An 18165-nucleotide genomic window follows, 5' to 3' on the forward strand; every position below is an offset into this window, starting at 1 on the left:
TCTCTTATTCTTTGTTCTGGACGAACCTAGAATGTTCAGAGGCCGCCGCAAGGCATTTCATCAGGTCCACAGCAAGACTCTTCTGAGCCTTGTCTCCTTGCCTCGCCCTTGACAGAGAAAACGTGGTGAAATAAGACTCTGTGTATTTAGCGTATCCCATTCTGCTGAAGTCGTGAGTCTGATCCTAATTAGCTGCCCCTTCTTACAGTGTTTACAAACCGCTGCCACAAGGGGCTAGTATAAGACGAGTAACCAGTTACGACCGGATTAAATCCTCTCCCCTCTCTTATTGCAGCACCTTAATCTACTGTTTGGGGGCATTTAAAATGGAAAGAAATTAGTACAACTTCGGCCACCCCTTTTTGTGTGCTGCTCCCCATCCTCCAAGAAAAATGCCGTCGCCACCCCACCCCACCCCCACCCCCCGGTAATTGAACAGACAGCGAAGATTCTTAGATAGTGCTGTGATCTATTAGAAAATCATTGACTGGTTGAACCAAGTTTTTATTATATTCTTCGACCCCTAATTGTTCCTGTGCTTCTCTTACCTCCATTGTACCTTTGCTGTGATTTTAAAAGAGTCGGACATGTTGGCTCCGGGTTTCTAGAGCGTCTTGGTTTCTAGTGTATCCTGATCTCAGGGCATTTTCTGCTTATCAGAATAGGGGTATTGAAGTGAATTTCAAAGTAATGAAAATAGAATTCTTCTAAGATGCGCTGGTGTTTTCCTGTGGAAGATCAGTAGGTAAAATATACATGACTATTACGTTTGAACATTTATGACTGTTACTACTTTGTCTGACGATAGTTCTGCCAGGGAAGTTTCTTAAAAGAAATTGTTTTCGGTCTTTCTTTTAGTCAAGATGAGTGATAAGCCAGACTTGTCGGAGGTGGAGAAGTTTGACAAGTCAAAACTGAAGAAAACTCATACCGAGGAAAAAAATACTCTTCCCTCAAAGGAAAGTAAGTCATGGAGGGTTTCTAGCTGAGACAGACAATGGTGAAAGTTGGTATCTTCAGTGAATAAACCTATCTTCTAGTAATTTTTACTATCGAGGAAGTAATTATTAGAGTACCATTTTATTTTATGCAGCCATGACAACTATCAAAGAGTTGTCTCCTTCTTTGGATTATATAAATGGTTCGCACATGATAGGCCCTAGTAGTAATGGGGAAGTAAAAACCACTTCCCTGTTGGAAAATTACTAAAACACACATTGAAACCAATCTTAAACATTGGACTTAGCACTAGAAAAACCTTACTTCTGTCTACTTTTAGTTATTTGGCATTTTTATGCATCTAGAAATTTGAGTCCATTATCTCATGCCTAAAGAACCATGCCAGCTCTGCGGTCTGGGCCTTCTCCAATCTGGTGACAAGATAGGGATGCAGAACGAGTTTCGATCTTGGGTGCACTTGAGGCTCCCAGACTTAAGGGATCAGTTTTGCCCTCCAGAGTAACAGACAGCTGGAGAAACTCCAAGCATATTCACAACAGCTGAGGGGCATTTTCTGTCATGTGTGCGTTATTTGAGAGTTCCGAAATTAGTGAAAATTATCTCAAAGTGTATAACTTCCAAATGGTATCGTCAGAGATAAACGTGAGCAAAATGCTTCACTTCCTCCTCGGTCTCAAATAATCTATCGAAAAACTGTCAACAACACAAATCTGCCTCTCGAATGAAAGCAAAAACCAAAAAAACTGCAATTGAAGTAGATTCTAATGAATGTTCGAGTGGTAAACATGCACACACGTGCACACATGCACCCCGCTGTGAGCATTTGTGGTTAGTGCCTTAGCATTCTCAATTAAAAGCATGTATGGCAGCCTTCCATGACTTACCTAAAGCTGTTTTGTAAGAAACTGAATTAAATCTTAGGAAAATACTCTTAGTGATATATATTTTTTTTGTTTTGTTTTGTTTTTCCCCTCAGCGATCCAGCAGGAGAAACAGTGTGCTCAGACATCGTAAAACGGGATCTCCTCCCAAGAGGAAATTTCAACATTGCCCGAGAGCCTTGGTTTTATGCTTGTTTTTTGCAAACCGTTGTGTTTGTAGCGATTTTAGGCATCTTCTGCTGTCCTCTCATTTCTATTCCCTGGCTAAAAGGTCAGGTGGAACCAAAGTTTCCTGAAGTGTGCTTTCAAACTTGCCGTTGGTGTGTAAATTCCAGATGGCAGATGTTGCGAATAATCTCACCAGTGTTGACCCTTGTGTGTGTAGCCCTTTCACCCCCAGCAGGATAAGCCAGGTTTAACCTTCTGCAATGGGTGCCTCCATTGCTTCATTATCTTCATGAAGTTGCATGCTTCTGCAACTTCTCACAGTTTGTTTTTATTTCCAATGTAGTAATGAAATAATAAATACAGTCATTATCTGGCGGCTCTCGACTTCATTTCTTCTAAGGAAGGAAAAGTACACAAGGGTACCCTTTTTCGCCAAACAAAACGGTTGAAGGAAAACCTCTTCAGCAGTGGACTAAGCCCCTTATCTCAGAGTGAAGAAAGACAAACACAGGGTCTGAAGTGACCCACTCAAGCTGAATAAGAACTGAAATTCAAGCTGGGCTGTCTTGCCTTCTGGAAAGTGTTTTCCGACTGAATGGGAGGGGGCACCTAAGCTTGGGGTTGGATGGAAAGGGCGCGGGAGGCACTTGTTAACACGCACTGTACTGAGCACATCACATCTTCAGTTGAGCGTCAACTCAGATATCTGATGCCCACTGATGACCTGTAACACTGAACCTCTGATCTGGTTCTTCTACTGAACAGAATTTACTGTCTCCTGAAGCAAGCATTTTTGGTTTCATGGTGAGCATAAGTGCTGTGGACCGTATGGTGTTCCCCCACCCCCACCACACCAAATTCATATTTTGAAGGTCTACCCCTCAATGCGACTCTACCTGGAGATAGACTTTTTAGGAAGTCATTAAGGTTAAATGAGGCTACAAGGGCTGGGCCCCTCTGTGATCTATTACTATAGGTATCTTCCCACCATAAGGGATTATACCGTCCATACCTATTTGCAACCTCAACTATTATCTTACCTCCCTCTTTCTAGGGGCTCACATCCTTAAATACTCACTGGGGTTACAGAAAGTGGAAGGTGTTTTCTCTGCTCTAGCACAAATTTCCACAAGCAAAACAGCAGGTGGGTCAACTAAGGTAAAGTGTGGTTGAGGTGACACAATCTCAGAGCTTAGGGTAACCAGAAGATTTGAGCCCTGGAGGTCACCATGTTGGTCATCACTACCTTACCATCTGCCTGAAGCAATTGCCCAGTAGAGTTACTCAGTCCCTTACACTGACATGCTGCTTACACGCTTCCCTGCCTGCCTGTAACTTCTATGCCATAATCCTAGGAGAGCATGCTGGAGACCCATACAGCGTGGTTAATCCATCCTCCAGTATTTGAAGTCAGCTGTTGTTTTCCTGCCCCCATACGTCCAAGTCTTCTCCAGCTGACCTTTTCAGAGCATTTGGACCCAAGTTACACAGATGGGGACCCATAACGGTTGCACTTTAGACGGACGGACACAAGTTTAGCCATTATCAGGTCCCTGGATCCCGATTCTGTCATCCAGCCCATTTGCTCTCCTTTCAGTTTGCCATTTGCAGCTTGATAAAGATGCTGTACGTCCACGACAGACTCAGTAACGTGTGCATTAGCACACTAATCCAGCTCAAGATTAGGCCCATTTCAGATGCCTAAAGGAAAGCATGTCAGGTGAGCTGGGGATGGGACGAAAACTCCCAGTTTTTAGTTGCACCTGGTAACCGTCATTTTTTTTTTTAAAGGATTGATTCCTCCCAGGGCAGTGTAAATGATAAACTGAGTGGGAGCAAGTGAGAGGTATGTGGTGGGAGGGGAAGTCACATAGTTTCTAAGTGAACGCTCCTACAGAAATAAGACGGGAAGAACGATTGCTCACTGGAAGTAGTTTTGCCCTGCATTTCTCAAGTAAATCACATGGGCCTAATCTTGTAGTGAGTGACTAGGTTCACTTGTCTTTCCAAGCAGAGGGAGGTTTTTTTCCCAAGCATCCGGGATTGAGGTTTCAGAGCCCTGAATCCATTTATTATTTGCAAAACCAACCATCCGAAGGTCTTCTTGTAGCAGTTACATTTACGGGAAAAAAGAAAAGCCTGGAGTTAAGTGGATTTTCTTATGCATGTCTACATCTTTTGAAAATACCTGGTCCATGCTTTGACACCTGTATCCTGTCAGTGTACATAGGCCGACATGTCCTTAATTGCAAAGAACAGAAAATGGCAAAAAGCTGGAAAGCCATAATATATATGCTGCAAGTTAATCCAAAGACAAAAATCAGCCAAATCGTATGTCACGACGACTTCATCTTTGCAAAGGGTCAAAAACCTCATTTAGTGTCATCACTTAAAATTCTCAAGAAACTGCACAGGCAAGTGAGTTTTAGGAATGCCCTAGAATGTAACCATCGCATATTCACACCTGAGAAAAATATCTTGCCCTTCGTCTCTCAAATGCATAGGAATATGTTTGATCCTTGCCTTGGGAAGTTTCAACCGGTATGATCTCGGGCAAGTGACAATCTATTGTGGTTCAGTTTCTTCATCCATGGAAATGGAGATGATAACACTGTTTCCTTCAAGGGGATGTGGTGAAAAGTAGTTGAGGTACTCCCCGTCAAGTGCTTAGCACAATGCTGGCACAGTCGCCAAGCACGCCATGTCCGAGGTCACCAAGGCCAAGCTCAGGTTCCCCATGAGCACCTGAGCTGCCTCCCGCCCCCGAGCATCGCCCCCGAAGGCTGTTTTCAGAGCCACCCCAGTCGGCCCGTAAATCCTGGAGCCCTCCGAAGGTGTGCCCGTGGCAGTTTGAGGGCAGGGGTCAGGGGGCGTGCTGCCAATGTGTATTAGTCTTCCTTTTTTTATTTCTTTCTTCCTTATAGTTAAAGTGTACGACACGATGGCTCTGGCTCGTACGCATATACATAGTGAAGAGATTACTACAGTCAAACAAATGACCATCTTCATCACCTTCTACCCTTGTATGCTAAGAGAATCTAAAATCTACTGTCTTGGTAAAGTTTCAGAATCAAACACAACATTATTAACAATAGTCGTCCTGCTGTACTTTGGATCTCCAGACGTATTCATTGGCCCAATTCCTGATTTGTACCCCTTGACCTCCTTGTTCCCATTTGCTCCTCTCCCTGCAGTGGGTAGTTTTCTGGCAGGTGGCAGGTGGCTTGCTGCTGGCTTCCCAGCATTCTTTACTGTGAACCACATTGTCAACACTAATATAACTGTCCTTCATTGTTTTTATTATACATAACGCTCGAGTTTGTATATCATATAATTGGATCGATTTCTGTAATTTATATGTGCACAAGTGTATGGAAGTCCTGTGATTGAATTAAATTACCACAGAATCTTTTGATTTTAAAACATTGCCACATAATCGATTCCCTTTTCCTCTGTTAGGAGTTTTCATTGAAAAGTAAATTTGAAAGCATTTAGAAAAAGTTTATTTTTACACAGGAGCTCTAATATGTAGTCACCAGTTCTAAAATGTGCTCTCCTTTTCAGCATCTAAGAGTTTTGAATAGATTTATTTTACACTTTACACAGGTTGCATATTTTAAAATATCCCCTATCGGTTAGTTTTCACTATGAAAACCTGGGCTTTTCCACTTTTTGTTCCAGATTCATTGAGGGTTTTAAATAAGGACTGGATGTAGGGGATGGGCAGCCAGGTCCCTTGACGTCCAGGAGCGCTAGTCACCAGTTCGTAGTAACTAGCTGCTAGGAACTAGTTGCTAGTTACTAGTAAAGTAGTGACTTCAGTTTCTAGAAAGCCTAGGAATAAGTACTGTTGTGGAACTCTTGGATTTAATTTTTTCTATGCTGTGTTTTGTTTCCTCACGTGTGTTTCTAATGGGCTAAGTAATAAAGTTAATGCGGAAAAAAAGGTTGACTGGAGTGTTATCGTCCTGTTAATACTCTATTCCGCATATAGATGCTTAGGATGTGTTATTTATTTTAAAGTTTTAATAATATATTTTATTTAATCCAACATAGCAAAATTATAATTTCTATATGTAATGAATATCAACAGTTTGTCAATTACGTAAGCGCTGACTCTTCCCTTCAGTTGGTTTTCTCTGCAAACCGCACCAGGAGGTGCCACATTTTCGTCCATCAACTACTGAAGAAAGTAGTCATGCGTTCTGTTCCCTTCTAGTCCTCAAACCCAGTCGTCCCTTGTCCCACAGACATTTCATCTGTGTCAGTCCCATTTTGTTCCCTGTCTACAATTCCCAACGTCATTTTGGTGCTTTGCTGATGTTTCTACTTGATTTCTGAATTTCCAAACGGAAACCACAAACACCCATAGCGCAGTCATCATTTCCTAATCGTGTTGATTTCTTAAAATCACTTTTCCTTAGAGGATATGTAGGAGATCAGTACTCACGGAAAACTTTAGAAAATTATTTTAGGTCACACAGAACAAAAAGCAACAGAAGAACAGAAAATTTACTCGGATTTTGAGGAAGCCACAAATAGCACGATAAATTAAGTGGTTACAGGTCTTTCGGGTCATCTGAGGCGGCTCTGAAAAGAGCCTTTGGGGGGCCGTGCCCGCGAGCAGGAGGCGGCTCATGTGCTCATGGTGAACCTGAGCACAGCCCTGGTGCCCTCGGTCACGGCATGCTTGCGGAGCTCCCCGGTCAGCAGCAGGTGCACGGCGGCCTGGATGTCCTGTGAGGTGAGGGTGCAGCGCTGGTTGTAACGGGCCAGGCGGCCGGCCTCTTCGGCGAGGCGCTCGAAGAGGTCGCTAATGCACGAGTCCATGACGTTCACGGCCTGCTGGGACAGGCTGAGGCCGTCGTGGACCAGCTTCAGAACCCTGGGGAAATAGGTGGCGAAACTGTCCTCGCCGCGGCGGCCGCGGCGGCAGCGGGTGTGACGGCGGCTGCGGCGGCGATGGCGCCTGGGCTTCTTCTGTTTCAGGGCCGTCGGAGCGCCCTTCTCAGGCGCCTGGGTGCTGACACCTTCCTCCGGAGACGGGGCAGAGGCAGGCTCCGCCATCCCTCAGGCAACCCCCAAGAGCTAGGAGGCACCGACGATGGCGCTGCTGCCAGGCGGGGAGCCCTTTTTATAGTCGCTGCCTTGCCTCACGTCATGCGTGACCTCGACTTCTGACTGGGTGTCAGGGCACACAGGGAGCGCGTGAGTGAGCCTAGCGGAGTGCGCTGGGACTGCACGGTCCTCCTGCTGGCGGTCCCTCCACCAATCACAGTGAGCGTCTGGAGCCCTGCAAGCTGCCTGTCTGGTCCCATACAGAAATTCACAGCAAGAGAACCCACACAGGAAGGCTGTGGCACGGCCAGCAGAGGGCTCCTGGACGTGGAGATGTGTCGGTCCACCTCCCGCCTCCGGTTCTGATCGAAACCCTCAATGAATCAGGATAACGGAGTAAAAAACTACCGTTTGTAAAGAGTGAAATCAAACACAACTGGGGTATTTAGACCTACATAAGAAAATTCAGCATTTACCAGGTTTGTAGTCACACTCCTAATGATACTTAGATCCGAAAAAGTACCCTACATTCTAGCATTGCTGAATACATAGAACAGCCCTTGATTGAAAGAGAAAAAAGGTATTGGTCTAATTTTGCAGTAAGTCACCCAAAAGGTAAGAGACAGTCAAGAAATAGTTTAAAATCACGTGCTTTTCAAAAATCGGACAGTTCGAGAAAATTTATTCCTTAAATGTATTTGTGGAAAAATGAACCCCAAATACGGAACCAGTACAGAATGAAGAAGAATTAGAGAAATGGAGGTCATCAAGGAACTTGTCACAGAAAGAAAGAAAGAAAGAAAGAAAGAAAGAAAGAAAGAAAGAAAAGACAATAAACAACCATATAGTACAAATCACAGTAAATGAGCCCTCAGGCAAAGAATCACACCCATTCCATCAGGAGCTGCTTCCACCTCAACTCCAAGGCTGAAGAGTCCAGGAAAATTTTGATTGGCTCTCTTGGGAAACCCGGTTCCATGGTGAGCCGGTGGCTATGACTCCGTGGCTACAGGTTCCTCATTGCCTGACTGAGAACAGACTGGGGCTTGAGCTGCTCTGATTGGACCTTCCATCATCCCTATTATGCATAAATGCAAGTCATGAAGGTTTGTGCTTTCTAAACCCAAAGATTATAGACTGGAGAGGAACATAACTGGATAAAACTGAACGAGTTAAAATAGTAACTTCAGTTTCTAGAAAGCCTAGGGATAGGTATTGCTTCTTGAAATTTTCTCCTTAGTTATTTCTGTGATCGGTTGGGTCCTCCTTTGTGTTTCTGTATGTACTCCATAATACTGAGAATGCCAAAAACGTTTGATGCAGGATGTTTGTCCTGCTCCTACTATGTTCCCCATATGGATGCTTACAGTTCGTTATTTATTCTCCATGAGTTTGAGGATTCCAGCACCGGCCAGAAATTTAAAAAAAAACAAATGTATATATAAATATAAATATATATATATATATATATGTATATGTATATATTTGTATGTACACACATATATATTCATTTTTACATGTATACAGACACATATGTATATGTGTATGTGTATATGTGTGTTTGTGTGTGTGTGTATAAATACTATGTGTGTGTGTGTGTGTGTGTGTGTGTGTGTGTGACTGTGGATATATATTTGAGGACTGAAACACAGGAGAGAAATAACTGAGTCAAAAATGTCAAGAAACAATATCTAATCCACCTTCTTTAGAAACTGAAGTTACTAGTTTAATTCATTCAGATTTTACCAATTCTGTTCATTGCCAGGCAATATAATGTGTGTGGAAATATATATACATTTTTTTTTTTTTAGAAAGGTAAAACATCATGTTTTGCGTCTATGTGCAATGGGGATGATGGGAGGGACCTGTTGGATGAGGTGTCCCAGGCTGAACCAATTAGAAGCCTCCTGAAATGTTTGGACTTGCAGTTGAGGGGAATTGTGTCATTAAATAGGTCTGAGTCCTTGACTGCTGTTTGTTGTTTTGTTTGAATGGTTTTATGCTTTTAATCATGTTGATTTACAGATATTATATTAGTTTCTAAAGCTGTCGTAAATAAATTTGAGAGTCTCGGTGACTTAAAAAATATATATTTATCATCTCACAGTTCTGGATGCCAAATAGCCCCTCTTCATAAGCACACCAGTCATATTGGGTTAGGACCGACCCTCACGACTTCACTTTAAACACAGTTACCTCTATAGAGACTATCTCCAAAATAGGGTCACCTCCTGAAGTACTGGGGGGTCACAAGGTCAACACAAGAATTTTGAGAGGGTACAATTCAATAAAGAATATTAAGCTTTCTGCCCCTCCAAAAAATTAATGTACTTCCATGAAAAATACATTCACACCTTCCCTACAGCCCCCAAATCTTAACCCATTGCAGTTCAACTTTAAGTCCAAAATCTCATCTACAAATCTTATATATCTGCTACGGGTGAGACTCCAGTTGTGACTGATGCTGAGGCAGAATTTATCCTTATCCCTGAACCTGCGAAAACAGACAGCAAATTACCAGTTTCCAAAAACAGTAGCGGGACAGGCATAGAATAGACATTACCATTCCAAATGTGAGAAATCAGAAGAAAACTAGAGTTTATGGGCCCTAAGCAGGTTTGCACCATAGTAGGGCTAATTCCATTAGATTTAAGGGATTGAAAACAGTCCTCTTTAATCATTGCTCTGCCCTCTGGACCCTCTGGGATAGCAGCATGAAACTCTCAGCCCTGGGCAGTGGGGACCTCTTCCCCAGCCTGGTTTGTTACAGAAGAGGTGGCACTAGCCATCTAGAATGGAGAAAGCGGCCTCCATCTATGGGATCAAGGAGATGATGGCCTCATCCCCCAGACCTGTGTCCCTGTTCTCAACAAGACTCTGTCTGGATTCTCCTCTTGCCATTGCTGTTTTCTCAGAGTCCTGCTGGAAGAGTGGAATCACCATAGCTTTACTGATGTCTTCCTTGGTTTCCCAGGGTCTGAAAAGTACGTGCAAGTCTGCAGCCACAGGCCGACTGGAAAACAACTTTACATCCACGTAAATACTGTCATCTTGCCCCATAACCACAGTTCAACAGATCACATAACTGTGGGAAAGGAGGGAACCCCAATAAATGCTTACCAAGGAAAAACTGTGTCCTTTTACATTCTTTTACAGCCCATGTGGTTTTAGGTCCCAACATGGCTTTGGTCCTGCTCACTCTAGCGATATTAATGAAATTTGAGAAAGAGAGAAGAAAAGTGGGGTTTGAGGTTCAAGATCCTAAGTGGAATCAAGTGCATCTGATTACTCACTCCAGGAGGGGCGTGAGGAAAAAGGGCACTTACTGAGTGAACATCTAGGATCCAGTGGTGTGGTTTACTACGTAGACAAGCTACGGGAAGTGCCTTTACTGCTTAAATAACACATTACGAGTACCAACGTAGCTAGAAAAAATATTAAGAAGAGAAAATAACCCACCAATTTTTTTTTTAATGGTGGAATAAGCGTTAAGTCAGGTCTTTGCTGAAGAAAGCTGTCATAGCTATATCATATTGCAAAAATAGACTTGAAGTCAACGGAGATTCCTTGAGGATAAAGATAGTCCCCCTGGGATAAAATGTTCAATTCATGTGGGAGGTATTATAAATTTAAGATGACCTATACTGGGTAGGGTAGCTTCAAACTATTTAAGTCAACACTTGACTGAATGACAATAAGGAGTAGCGAAGGTCACCACCAAATATAGACATTTGCAGCCACCTGTAAGCAAGTGGCCGAAACGTAACAAGGACTTAGAAATAAAACACCTACCAAGCTTGCTTGACGAAATGGAGTAATGCGATAATATGAACCCGGAAATTAGAGAATGTGTTTTATCCACCTGATGTATATTTATGCACATAGAACATGTACTCGGCCATCAAGCAAGATTCCAGAAGTATCAAATACATATCACATTCTCTGACTACAGTACATTTAAGAATCAATGACAAACCATGTTGTCAAAACCAAATGTTTGGGATGACACAAATCACTCTAAAGAAATAATGGGCCAAAGGACAAATCATTACAGGGACTGAAAAATATTTATTGATGCGTGAGAATAAAATTTGTGGGGCATGTGTGAGTGCTACTGAGAGAGGATTTTATGGCCCACGTGCTGATTAAAAAGATTAAAAAGAAGGAAGCCTTGATCAGGCATTTTACAGAAGACCAAGCACAAACGATCACAAAGAACAACAAGAAGCACGATTGGAGAGGTGCCACCTCGCTCAAGTCTCCTGGAAAATGCCTACTACAACCACAGTGACATACTATTTCACACCGTCGGAGCAGTGAGAATTAAAAAGGTCAGACCGCATCAAATGTTGGTGACTAGTGGGGACTCACACTCTGGTATTAGGAGGACAAATTGGTCTGACCATCTTGGAGAGCAATCTGGCAATACTAATTAATGCGCAGGATGCACACACTGCTGACAGCAGCAGTTCCATTGCTGGGTACACTACCTAGTGGCCTGAACACAAGGAGACGTGTGTGGGAACATTCTTAGCAGCCCTGTGGTCTGGGTGGGGCCTCTGGAAGATCTGCAGGGACCGAAGAGACAGCTAATGGACCCTGAAGCACTGACCTGGAAGAGGGAGGGATAGCACTAGATGTAGTCTCTCGAAAATGGAAACAGGTGTTCAAACAAAGATTCCTACATGAACGTTCAGAGGTGCCCTATTCTCAATAGCCAAAAGGGGGAAACAACCCAAATGCCCATCAATGGACAAATAGATAAACTAAATGTCGTCCATCCATACCATGGATTATTATTCAGCTGTGAAAAGGAAGGAAGCAAGTACCGATTCACGCTACCACGTAGATGTACCATGAGGAAAACATTACACTATGTGAAAGCCGCCAGACACAGAAGGCCATGCGTTGAGTTCCATGGGAGGGAGAGCTCCACATGGGGGAAACCTCTGTCGACAGAAAGCAGATAAGTGGTTGCCAAGAGCTATTTATTGGGAGCGTGTGTATGTGTGTGCTCGGGGGTGGGGGGACGACGAGCATGGGGAGTGAGTGCTTAACGGGTACAGGGGTTTCTTGGCGGGGTGGTGAAAATGCTTTGGAAGCAGACGGTTGTGATTGTTCCACGACATCACGAATGTACTTGACACCATGTCGTACCCGTCCCCCACCCCTCTTTCTTTATCTTGCCTGCGATGCTCGGGTCCTACAGAAGGCGAGCGCTGCCACAGAGGGAGGGCCCAGGGGCGAGAGCGTGCGGGTGCCTTGCACCTGCCCTGGCCGGCCGTTTGTAGGCCCAGGCCCGCTCCCTCGGGGTCAACTGGAGGGCAGTGACGTCACCAGTGTGCGCGGCCACGAGCCTGTTCCGGACCAATGAGGGGCCGGGTCGCGGTAGCTAGGTTACGGAGTACGGGCCAAGTACCGACATCTTGAGAGGCATCCAGTCGAGCCAGACCTCGCAGATTGATCGGTCGTCTCCAAGGCCCGGCATGCCGAGCAGGAGGACGAGCCGTCCACGGTCGTCCGGTCTCAATAGGTGCCGTGCTGCCGCTCTCGCGCCCACCGAGCCGAGCTGACATTCTCCGTGAGCCACACGGAGCGCCTCCTGCGGGAGGGCCACTACGCCCAGTGCCAGAGTTCGTGTGCGCCGGTCTTTCTAGGTGCCATCGTCGAGTACGTGACGGCCAAGGTCTTGGAGCTGGCGAGCGACGAGGCCCGGAGGAGCAGCAGGAGATGCATCACCTTGGAGCTGTTGGACGTGGCCGTGCACAGCAACGCGCTGCTCAGTGGCTTCTTCGTGACTACAACCATCTCCCAGGTGGCCCCAGCCTAGCTGTGGACGCCTGGCACCCAGGGGGCCTCACCAGCCCACCGATCCTCCGTCTACTCCTGCTAGCCCGGCGCCAGCCCCTTCCGTCACAGCCAGCCGGGACAGCCCTGGCCTGTCTTGTGCCTTCGGCGCCTTGTGTCATTAAAGTGTTTGAAAGTACCCACAGGCTTGCTCTATAAATTTTGTGTCAGAGTGGGGTGTGAGACACCCAATGTTGGACGGACGGGCAGGGAGTGGCGAGGGTCAGGGAACAGGGAGGGCACAGGGGAGCAGACTCTCGTGGTGACAATGGGGGTTGGTGTCCCCGTGTGGGAGGTGCTGTCTGGGGCGGGGGCACAGGAGGCTCCCACGTGGACCCTGAGCTAGTCACCGGAACGATGGTGTTCATTGGGGTGGAGCTCAAGGCCAAGACTGAGGTGTCCTGGTAGGATGAATGTCAAAAGGGGTTATGTTATGGAGGGGGACGGAGCCTCAGGTGGCATGGGAGCTCAAGTCAAGGGCTCAAGTGGGGCAGGGACGTTGACTGCCAGAGAGAGGAGTGATTGATGGGTGGGAACAATGCAGAAATCCCCAAAGGCGGAACTGGGGTCACAGGGGGTCAAGAGTTTAGTTTTGGCCTTGTTCAGAGGGAGAGGCTGGGAGACGCCCTTAGCTACCGGGATACGCAAGCTGTAGCCTAGCAACAGCGCGGTCAGGCCAGGCCCCGCCTCAGATGCCGCTCTCTGCGTATCACCAGGGCGACAGGACCGTGGCAGGTGTCCCGGGGCTGCGCCCAGGAGTGGCTGTCTATGTGGCCTGTTGCCAGCTGGCGGTAGGACGCTTCCAGCAGGCGCTCTTCCACCGGCCATGGAGGAGCTGGCCCTCACTCAGGCTGTCCGCCTCTTCCTGCGACAGGAGAGTGATGCTTGCCAGGGCCTGGTCATGGAGGTGTACCTTGATGTGATTTTTCTAAGAGTTTTTGAGTGTCAGCCCTTAGATCTGTCATCCATTTTGAATGAATTTTTATACATGGTGTGAGATAGAAGTCCAAGTTCACTCTTTTGCATGTGGATATCCAGTTGTCACAGCACCATTTGTGACAGGGATTATTCTTTTCCCCCACTGAATGGTCTTGGAACCTGTACTGAAAATCGACTATACACAGATATCAGGGTTAATTTCTGACTCTAAATCACGCATTTATTATGTTACTTTAATCTACGGACATGTCTACATCGAGGGTCACTTGTGGGCCAAACAAAGTGCTAGGGATTGGAGATATAAAGACGGATAGCCTTAGTAGATTCTCCTGTGGTTATTATCAAGTGACTGTTCTCTTGTTCAGTGGCTGAGAAAGTTGAAAATGTGGCTTTGGCCCAGGAGAGCCTCATTGTCGTAGAGACGTCCAGCTGTGGGAGTGAATGACTCTGAACCACCCACGCTCACCTCCTCCATGACCCGGGCAAGGATTAGAACAGACAGCGCTGAGCAACGCTTCCATACCACTGTTTGGTCATCATGGCCTACTTAGGGTCCGATGGCTATAAACAGTTGTGCGAGCTTGACTACAGCTCATCTGGCTTGGATCTCAGAGTTCCAGACCTTCAAAGGTAACTGGGCAAAATGTGCCTGCTTCTGGTAGAGGCCCCTATTATCTTGGAGGAGTGAGTGTACTCGGGATGAAAGGAATAAGGACCCTCGGGCCTAAAGCAGTGGGAGAGGCAAGGAATGTGAGCCCGCGGTCCCTGAGCCAATCAGAGAGGGCCGTGATGGGGTCTGGGAAGGTGAGGTCGGCTAGGACATCATGAAGCCCCTGTTCCTGGGGTGAGGTCCTAAGTAGAGGGAAGACATGGGGGAACGGGCCTGCAAGGCTAAAGCGGAGGTAGGGGCTGGGAAATGAGGCCCGGTGTAAGAACCCAAATGCCCCAAGGGATCACACCCTGATCACATAAGTCCTTCTCGGCCACACCCCATCATGGCGCTGGTTGCCCTTTCCTTCCGTATTCTCCTTCCTACCGGCGCGAATCGTACACCAATCAGCTCACCCCCCAAGCCCCATGCGGTATGCTAAGTAGGGACTGTATCTTAAGCCAATCAGCTTTCCCTAAAAACCCTATGTATATGTTTGTGTGCCGCCTAATAAACGAGCCCTCTCCGGTGGGTCATCAACTGGTGTTGACTCGTCCTTTCACCCGGACACCTCGGCCAATGATAGGGGTGGGGGCGGGGGCGGGCGGGGCCTGCTCCGGGCCTTGTAAGTGCGGGTTTCTGCGCGGGAACGCACACCACGAAGGCAGTGAGCAGCTCTCTCCACCCCAGGGGCATCCTTCAGGCGTCTTCAAGCCCTCAGGTGAGGTGGTGCGGTCCCGCTGGGGCCAGAGGACGATGGGGACGGGAGCACGCAGGGACTCCGTGGCGGGGCTGTCGCGCCTTCGGGAGCCCTAGGGGCCCGGATTGGGGTTGGCTTTTCCCGTCAGCGCCGCGGGGCGAGACTCGTGCCTTTGTCTGCCCTCGGCGCGCCTCCTGTGCGAGATGCCGAGCCCTCCCGGGGGTCGGGCCCTGGAAGGCCCGAGGGGCGGACCCCCAAAGCGGCCGGCCGGTCCGCGGAAGAAGTGCAGGTCGGAGGCTTCGAGGACGAAGCGGAGTTGAGGGCTCGCCCGGAATGGGCCCTCTGGGCCTGGCCCCTCGCTCCCTCCCCTCCCGTGGCCCTTCGGCTGGGCGCCCGACCAGGATGACAGTTATTTTCCAATGAAAGCAAGATGCTCCTGTCAAAGTGGCCTGTGCGCCCGGCCCTGTTATTTGTTTGTCCCGGTTTCCCCAGCTTTGAGGTTGGCTTCTGAGCGCTTGGCACGGGAGGGTCATAGGGTAAGGTCAACTGAATGGAGGGGACGTGTTTGAAACTACTGGCCGCTTGGGGGCGTCTCTGTTCTACTCTGGTCGCTAGACGTGTCTCGCCCCACCAGGGTGGGAACAGACATGCGCAGGAGAGCTCCGCCTTCCGGTTTCTGGGGTCTCTTATTCTTTGTTCTGGACGAACCTAGAATGTTCAGAGGCCGCCGCAAGGCATTTCATCAGGTCCACAGCAAGACTCTTCTGAGCCTTGTCTCCTTGCCTCGCCCTTGACAGAGAAAACGTGGTGAAATAAGACTGTGTATTTAGCGTATCCCATTCTGCTGAAGTCGTGAGTCTGATCCTAATTAGCTGCCCCTTCTTACAGTGTTTACAAACCGCTGCCACAAGGGGCTAGTATAGGACGAGTAACCAGTTACGACCGGATTAAATCCTCTCCCCTCTCTTATTGCAGCACCTTAATCTACTGTTTGGGGGCATTTAAAATGGAAAGAAATTAGTACAACTTTGGCCACCCCTTTTTGTGTGCTGCTCCCCATCCTCCAAGAAAAATGCCGTCGCCACCCCACCCCCCCCCACCCCCCGGTAATTGAACAGACAGCGAAGATTCTTAGATAGTGCTGTGATCTATTAGAAAATCATTGACTGGTTGAACCAAGTTTTTATTATATTCTTCGACCCCTAATTGTTCCTGTGCTTCTCTTACCTCCATTGTACCTTTGCTGTGATTTTAAAAGAGTCGGACATGTTGGCTCCGGGTTTCTAGAGCGTCTTGGTTTCTAGTGTATCCTGATCTCAGGGCATTTTCTGCTTATCAGAATAGGGGTATTGAAGTGAATTTCAAAGTAATGAAAATAGAATTCTTCTAAGATGCGCTGGTGTTTTCCTGTGGAAGATCAGTAGGTAAAATATACATGACTATTACGTTTGAACATTTATGACTGTTACTACTTTGTCTGACGATAGTTCTGCCAGGGAAGTTTCTTAAAAGAAATTGTTTTCGGTCTTTCTTTTAGTCAAGATGAGTGATAAGCCAGACTTGTCGGAGGTGGAGAAGTTTGACAAGTCAAAACTGAAGAAAACTCATACCGAGGAAAAAAATACTCTTCCCTCAAAGGAAAGTAAGTCATGGAGGGTTTCTAGCTGAGACAGACAATGGTGAAAGTTGGTATCTTCAGTGAATAAACCTATCTTCTAGTAATTTTTACTATCGAGGAAGTAATTATTAGAGTACCATTTTATTTTATGCAGCCATGACAACTATCAAAGAGTTGTCTCCTTCTTTGGATTATATAAATGGTTCGCACATGATAGGCCCTAGTAGTAATGGGGAAGTAAAAACCACTTCCCTGTTGGAAAATTACTAAAACACACATTGAAACCAATCTTAAACATTGGACTTAGCACTAGAAAAACCTTACTTCTGTCTACTTTTAGTTATTTGGCATTTTTATGCATCTAGAAATTTGAGTCCATTATCTCATGCCTAAAGAACCATGCCAGCTCTGCGGTCTGGGCCTTCTCCAATCTGATGACAAGATAGGGATGCAGAACGAGTTTCGATCTTGGGTGCACTTGAGGCTCCCAGACTTAAGGGATCAGTTTTGCCCTCCAGAGTAACAGACAGCTGGAGAAACTCCAAGCATATTCACAACAGCTGAGGGGCATTTTCTGTCATGTGTGCGTTATTTGAGAGTTCCGAAATTAGTGAAAATTATCTCAAAGTGTATAACTTCCAAATGGTATCGTCAGAGATAAACGTGAGCAAAATGCTTCACTTCCTCCTCGGTCTCAAATAATCTATCGAAAAACTGTCAACAACACAAATCTGCCTCTCGAATGAAAGCAAAAACCAAAAAAACTGCAATTGAAGTAGATTCTAATGAATGTTCGAGTGGTAAACATGCACACACGTGCACACATGCACCCCGCTGTGAGCATTTGTGGTTAGTGCCTTAGCATTCTCAATTAAAAGCATGTATGGCAGCCTTCCATGACTTACCTAAAGCTGTTTTGTAAGAAACTGAATTAAATCTTAGGAAAATACTCTTAGTGATATATATATTTTTTGTTTTGTTTTGTTTTTCCCCTCAGCGATCCAGCAGGAGAAACAGTGTGCTCAGACATCGTAAAACGGGATCTCCTCCCAAGAGGAAATTTCAACATTGCCCGAGAGCCTTGGTTTTATGCTTGTTTTTTGCAAACCGTTGTGTTTGTAGCGATTTTAGGCATCTTCTGCTGTCCTCTCATTTCTATTCCCTGGCTAAAAGGTCAGGTGGAACCAAAGTTTCCTGAAGTGTGCTTTCAAACTTGCCGTTGGTGTGTAAATTCCAGATGGCAGATGTTGCGAATAATCTCACCAGTGTTGACCCTTGTGTGTGTAGCCCTTTCACCCCCAGCAGGATAAGCCAGGTTTAACCTTCTGCAATGGGTGCCTCCATT

The 18165-nt window shown here is 46.4% G+C and overlaps 4 protein-coding genes across 4 annotated transcripts; 3 read left to right on the forward strand and 1 right to left on the reverse strand.

The window, feature by feature from the left end:
• The first annotated feature begins 863 nt into the window (after positions 1-863).
• LOC134367520 (thymosin beta-15A) lies at positions 864-1974 on the forward strand. Its single transcript, XM_063084261.1, has 2 exons — positions 864-963; positions 1937-1974. The coding sequence occupies exons 1-2, from the start codon at positions 864-866 to the stop codon at positions 1972-1974; spliced, it is 138 nt and encodes a 45-aa protein (XP_062940331.1).
• Positions 1975-6644: 4670 nt separating this feature from the next.
• On the reverse strand, positions 6645-7076 carry LOC134368250 (histone H2B-like). Its single transcript, XM_063084797.1, has one exon. It carries the CDS (start codon positions 7074-7076, stop codon positions 6645-6647), a length of 432 nt encoding a protein of 143 aa, XP_062940867.1.
• A 5361-nt stretch (positions 7077-12437) lies between these two features.
• On the forward strand, positions 12438-12897 carry LOC134368251 (histone H2A-Bbd type 2/3-like). Its single transcript, XM_063084798.1, has 2 exons — positions 12438-12482; positions 12601-12897. The coding sequence occupies exons 1-2, from the start codon at positions 12438-12440 to the stop codon at positions 12895-12897; spliced, it is 342 nt and encodes a 113-aa protein (XP_062940868.1).
• Positions 12898-16744: 3847 nt separating this feature from the next.
• On the forward strand, positions 16745-17855 carry LOC134367566 (thymosin beta-15A). Its single transcript, XM_063084312.1, has 2 exons — positions 16745-16844; positions 17818-17855. Exons 1-2 carry the CDS (start codon positions 16745-16747, stop codon positions 17853-17855), a joined length of 138 nt encoding a protein of 45 aa, XP_062940382.1.
• Positions 17856-18165: the final 310 nt, after the last annotated feature.

This window comes from Cynocephalus volans, chromosome X (assembly GCF_027409185.1).
Source record: "Cynocephalus volans isolate mCynVol1 chromosome X, mCynVol1.pri, whole genome shotgun sequence".
NCBI classification, from domain to species: domain Eukaryota; kingdom Metazoa; phylum Chordata; class Mammalia; order Dermoptera; family Cynocephalidae; genus Cynocephalus; species Cynocephalus volans.